At 40.3% G+C, this 6,197-nt stretch overlaps 1 protein-coding gene across 1 annotated transcript; it reads left to right on the top strand.

Moving 5' to 3' along the window:
• Positions 1–772: 772 nt before the first annotated feature.
• On the top strand, positions 773–4,537 carry LOC108078928 (sodium-dependent nutrient amino acid transporter 1). Its single transcript, XM_017173076.2, has 6 exons — positions 773–1,087; positions 1,581–1,655; positions 2,189–2,507; positions 2,588–3,664; positions 3,725–3,901; positions 3,966–4,537. Exons 2-6 carry the CDS (start codon positions 1,593–1,595, stop codon positions 4,220–4,222), a joined length of 1,893 nt encoding a protein of 630 aa, XP_017028565.1. The 5' UTR covers positions 773–1,087; positions 1,581–1,592; the 3' UTR covers positions 4,223–4,537.
• Positions 4,538–6,197: the final 1,660 nt, after the last annotated feature.

Here is a 6,197-nt window from a genome sequence, read left to right as displayed (position 1 = left end):
GCTATACACTCTGAAAATAAGGGTTATAATGATTTGAATTTCGGTTAGATTGGCTAATTATCATATAGCTTACTGCTATATGGTTTGATAATAAAGTCAAAGATAAAACATCAATCAGGTTTTGTATGTGAGCTGCTATATAGCAATGAGCTTATTGCAGAGAGCTTCTGTATAAAGAAATGCCTAAAAGATGGTAATTTATTTATATTTTAATGATTTATTTGGAGAATAAATATAAAGAAAATTGTAATAAAATTAACATTTGTTTAATTTAAACTTTAGATAAACATTATAATAATTAAATGTATTAAAGTAAATCTTTACCATATTCTCACTTGATAGAAGCGGCCTAAAAGTAGACATTATCTTTTTATAATAAAAATACTTAAAGGCCACAAATGAACCATAAATAAGACAAAATCAGAACAAGTATAATCTATATAAGGCTTTAATTTTTCTTTAAAATTTTCCACTTCAAATAACGACCATGAACTTTGCCCTTAGGTAGATTTCCAGCCATCAATATATAGTAGTTCCCTTCAGAGCAAACATTGCCAAATATTAATTTTAATTAATAATCAAAGCGTCGCGACCGCCCAAATCCGCTTCGGCCATCAATCAGCTAAATTGACCGGCCGATTGAAGATTCCCCAGCAACTCTCTATAGATCTCTCTCTCTGCGTTGAGTGGAACGCGGCTTTTTCCGATTTCGCTGAGTGAGAAGGTTCTATATAAAGGGCTTTCGGCGTTCCCCGATTCACTGCAATCGCATTTGTCCCATCAAATGGAACGGACTGCTGTGTAAAAAGGGGAACAAACAAACAAATAAACTCTGATAAACTCGAATCCAAAGGGAAATGTGCAAGAAACAGTTACCGATCGCCTACTCCCTGTGACTCTATTTTGTGTAAAAAAAACTCACAAACAGTGAAAAGTTACTGAAACTTCTTCAATTTTTAATTGTTTTATTTTAAAGTGTTTTGTTTTTTGAGTGAGTTGTTACCGAGTGATTTTGTGTACATGGTGCCGGTGGTAAAATTTCTGCAAAATCACGTCTGTCTTGGCCAGGCCAAAAAGTGCTTAAAAGGTATTTAAAGAGAGCAATATTAAGAAATGTACGTAAGGTCAGTGTTTTGGCCCCCCCATTAATTGAGACGTTTGGATATCAAAAATATATTAACAGAGAGTCGCGTGCAGAAATCGTTATATGCGATTGCATCAGCCTGCAATTTATCACAGTACAGTCGGACTTGGATAGGTTGTAATTAATATAGTACACTTCCTTTTAGAATATCCAAGAATTTATTTAAAATTAAAGTGTTTAAGAAGCGATTTTCAAGAGTTATTAAAACTATTATTATGGAAATATTTATATTAAAATATTTCTGCAAGCTACCCGTTTTACATTCCTAGGCTTCACTGTATTCCCACTATATATATTACTTTGGCTCGTGGCATGTCAGCATGCACTTCTCTTCAGTTCACGGCGCCAATTTGAATTTGGAACTCGAGAGGCGTCTGAGAATGTTTGGTACTCGTCTCTAATTTTTTTTTCGCCACTTGTGTTTCTTTTTCCCCAGCAACGCCCCACGATGAAAGATTTGAAAGCGGAGATCCCAGTGGGCGAAGAGCCCTCGAAACCGGAGACCAGCGGGGTGAGTGCAAGCGAAGCTATTTTTCTACATTTCTCATAACTTCATTCAATTCGCTGATTGCTTGAATCATTATTAGTCTTGGAAAAGTGGTTATAAAATTGTTTCTAGTGTTGGGTTCTAAGAAAGGCTTTGGGTTTCTTCTTGTAACGGAAAGTGTTTACGTTTTGTTTACAAAACAAATCGGTTTAATTATAAATCGAAAAGGAAACTATTTATTTATTGAACTTTGTGAACTCTTGTTAGAGTATATATCGTTTAACTCTTCAATTATCATCCTTTATCATCCTCTTTATCTATTTTTATCTATCAGTATATTTAATCAATATTTACATAATGCTTGAATATTCATAGGAAATATAATGCAAGCTAAAGATAGTCCTCACATATAGGCATAGGAAATATTTTAGCATGGAATGATTAAATAAATAAAAATTTTAAATATTTATATGAAATTTTAGCTTTAGAAATTAATTACTAACCTCTTTAAGGAACTATTAAAAATTACATACAAAATAATATATTTATTTTTATAGAGCGTCGAGCCTTTGATCAGGCCATTACCGCTTCCGATGGCATTGGAATCGTCTGAAATGCTGCCGGACCAGAAACCGCGCGACAATTGGGGAAGCTCTATCGAGTTTCTTATGTCCTGCATCGCTCTGAGCGTTGGCCTGGGAAATGTCTGGCGTTTTCCCTTCACGGCTCTGGAAAATGGGGGAGGAGCCTTTCTCATACCCTACCTTATAGTCCTGTTTCTGGTGGGAAAGCCTATATACTACATGGAAATGCTACTGGGACAGTTCTCCAGTCGAGGAATTGTGCAAGTCTTTGATTTTGCACCCATGATGAGGGGTGAGCTTTAGCTAAAAAACTGTTTATTTTATTTAATAAAATTTCTTAAAATGATAATTTAATAATATGATATCTTTCAGGTGTGGGCTATGCTCAGCTCCTTGCTCTGGGCGTCTTGGCCACCTACTATGCCTCCGTAATGGCCTTGACACTGCGTTACTTCTTCGATTCCTTTGCATCGGAGCTGCCCTGGAGCTACTGCCGGGAGGAGTGGGGCCCAGGCTGTGTCAATGCCACTGGAGAGGGTGCAGTTGCTGGTTCAGTTGATCTGCCGGCGAACTTCACAATCAGTTCTTCCACGCAGCTTTACTTGGAGCGCATTGTGCAAAGGAAGACGGATTCGCTGGAGGATGGAATCGGTTACCCCAGTGGCAGTCTGGCTCTGATGCTGGCCCTGTCCTGGCTGACCGTGACCCTGGTTATCATTCGGGGTGTAAAGAGTTCCGGCAAGGCAGCCTATGTCCTGGCTCTATTTCCGTACGTCGTCATGTTTATCCTGCTGGTGAGGGCCCTCACCTTGCCGGGCGCCTACGAGGGCGTGATGTATTTCCTCACGCCGCAGTGGCACAAGCTCCTAGAGCCAATGGTTTGGTACAACGCCGTCACCCAGGTGTTCTTCTCCCTGGCCGTGTGCTTCGGTGTGATCATTATGTACTCCTCGTACAACCGCTTCGGGCACAATGTCTACCGGGATGCCAACATTGTGACCACTTTGGACACCTTCACATCCCTGCTCTCGGGGGTCATCATCTTCGGGATTTTGGGCAATCTGGCGCACGAGTCGAACACCAAGGACATTGCCAGCGTGGTAAAGGCCGGTCCTGGCCTGGCCTTCATATCCTATCCGGATGCCATCTCCAAGCTGACCGTCTTCCCGCAGTTCTTTTCGCTGCTCTTCTTTGCCATGCTCTTCATGCTCGGCGTGGGCAGCAACGTGGGCATGGTCAGCTGCATCATGACCGTGATCAAGGATCAGTTTGTGAATCTCAAGATCTGGATAATCGTGGTGGGTCTGTCTACGATTGGGTTCTTGGTGGGTCTGATCTACATCACTCCTGGGGGCGAGCATATCATCACGCTGCTGGATTACCACGGCGTGACCTTTGTATCCCTGGTCTCGGCCATATTTGAACTGATTGCCGTGGGCTGGATCTATGGTAAGATATGGAAAGTACCTCTTTACAACTCTTTTACCCTTTTTGTTGAATCCCCAAAAGGCACCAAGAGACTCTGCCAGGACGCGGAGTACATGCTTAACATCAAGACGTCGGTATATTATAGAATATGCTGGTCTATTGTTACCCCTTTGGTGATGATCATCATTCTTGTCTACACTTTGGTGACCATGAAACCGCTCACCTACAACGATCGTGAATTTCCACTGGGCTTTAGAAGTAGGAAAATATATATATTTTTTAATTTAAGAACGTTTCTAAGTGATCTTTCTTTACCTCACAGTTTTTGGCTGGGCTCTGACTTCCTGTATACTCGGCCAGCTGGTCTACTGGGCCCTATATGCCAATTGCAAGCAGCCCAAGGGATCGCTAAAGAGCCGGATTTCCAATTCCTTGAAACCGCATTCCGATTGGGGACCTCTGGACTCCAAGAAGCTGATGGACTACCAGATGTTCCTGCGCAACAGGGAGGAACTGGAAGCCACAGGGGCACCACGTCGCAGCCTTTGCTACAAAGTCTACGATAGAATCTTTGGCTAACAGAGTTTTATATAATTTTATATATCACATTCTGTAGCATAGTTCCTTTTTTATAGTATAAGTGTACTTAAAACGTTTTATTTACGCATTTATTTATTCAAAATGAAATTAAACCAAATTCAATTTCTCGAAATATGGCTTTTAAGCCCGATCCGGTTAGTTTTTAAATATCCCTTTGTATTGTAGTCTCTTGTATTGTAACATTTATTCCTAATTGGAAATTTTGTATGCAGCCAGCGTGCGGCAGCATAATTGTTCCTAATATATTTTGTACACACTTTTATTTATTCAAAAATGAAATCAAACAAAAATCAATTATCTCGAAAGTTTACTCGCAAGCAATTCCAATTGCTGTCAGTTGAGAGTTTCAATTTTTCATTCCCAGCTCTGGCTCCTTTGTCTTTCCTGCCTCAGTTCGACTGCTAAAAGGTAAGACAACTTTATCTGAGCCATTTTCAATATTTAAAACTAACAATTAGCAAGCTGCCCAGTTCCATCACTCTTGGCTGCATTTGTCTCCGTCTCTGGCACAGACATGGACATTTATTTGAGTTTCAATTTGTTTTGCAAGTTTCGCACACTTTGCATACAGTTTTGTCGTTATTGTTGCTCCTGCTGCTGAAGGATGTGGCTGCTGCTGCTGCTGCCTGTTGCCTGTTGCCGCTGTCCATCTAGCCGTCTTCATTCGCAGTTGAAAATTAATATGTCGGTTCTCTGGACCTGCAAATGTCTTAATTAAAAGTTATTTTGGCTATTTGCTTTTTCTCGTCTCCGTCTACGTCTAGCGAGCGAGCGAGCGAATTGCGTTTTGGCAAATGCACATAAAGCTGTCAAGGACAGTCGCTCGCTTGGCTTGACATTTGTCCTCATCGCTGACAGCCGCATTACGTATACGTCGCATTAAGTATACGCAGCGTCGACTGCAGAGAGAGAGAGAGAGAGTTGGAGACTCCAACTGAAGCATTGCACAGAGACAACGGCGAGGAAATTAAAAAAGTTACCCTCCAAATGGCTCACGCTCTGATTTCACAGCAAAAGGTGCAAGAAACAATATCAACAAGGAAAAACTTGCCAACAACTAACAAGCATTGAAGTTTAATAAAATCCTCCTTTAAGCAGTCGTCCCCCCAAACCGTACTCCGTGTGTTTTTTCTCGGCTGCAGCTAATGAAATAACTTTGTGGCAACTTTTGCCTTGCCGGAATTTGCTTAAAGCGCAAATAAATTGCCGAGATTGCAGCTACTCGCAATCAAAGGCCTTCGAAATGCTTAAACAGCGCGGGTAAATAAAGTTTGGCTTAAAGCCCGCCGCCGCGCAAATCATTTACAATAAGCGGAAATAATTTGCCGAAAATCCAGTGAGTCGCGGCGGATGGCTGGGTGGCTCAAGGGGTGCTTAAGCGGAGGTTTGGTGCTGTCGGTGCCTTGTGGATGCGGCGCAGTGATGCACGTAACCCAAAGAGAGGAAACAATTGGGGGCAATTTATTAAACGGCTGCTCGCCTTGCAGCGGACAGTCGGTGGGCGAAGGGCATCAGAAAACGAGCACAGAAAAAATCCAAACAAAAGGGAACACATAAAACACGAATATAGAGCAATTCCGGAGTGCTGTAAACTTTAATTTTAAAAGGATATCAATTATGAATATTTAAATAAAATTTAATAAAGTGAGAAGGAATGTCAGAGCTAGCAAAGAGAGCTTTAAAAGTGTAGAGTGAAACTTAGATTAGATGTATATAGTGAATACTTTTGCTTGTGATTTTGCAATGAATTAATATTTATGAAATTAGCTTACATTTAAAATATTTCATCAGTTTAAACTATAAGTAAAATAGCTAATAGCTAATAATTATTAAAATTGATGTCTAATTGCTCTTCTTTTAATTTATTTAAAATTAATTAAATGTTGCCATATTTAAAAATCTACTAAAAACTATAACTTTGTTTTCCATTTCCCCTATTAAAGCAGCAACTCTT

This window comes from Drosophila kikkawai, chromosome 3L (assembly GCF_030179895.1).
Source record: "Drosophila kikkawai strain 14028-0561.14 chromosome 3L, DkikHiC1v2, whole genome shotgun sequence".
In the NCBI taxonomy this organism is placed as follows: domain Eukaryota; kingdom Metazoa; phylum Arthropoda; class Insecta; order Diptera; family Drosophilidae; genus Drosophila; species Drosophila kikkawai.
The sequence above is the reverse complement of the archived record's forward strand: the minus strand, read 5'-3'. Positions and strand labels throughout refer to the sequence as shown.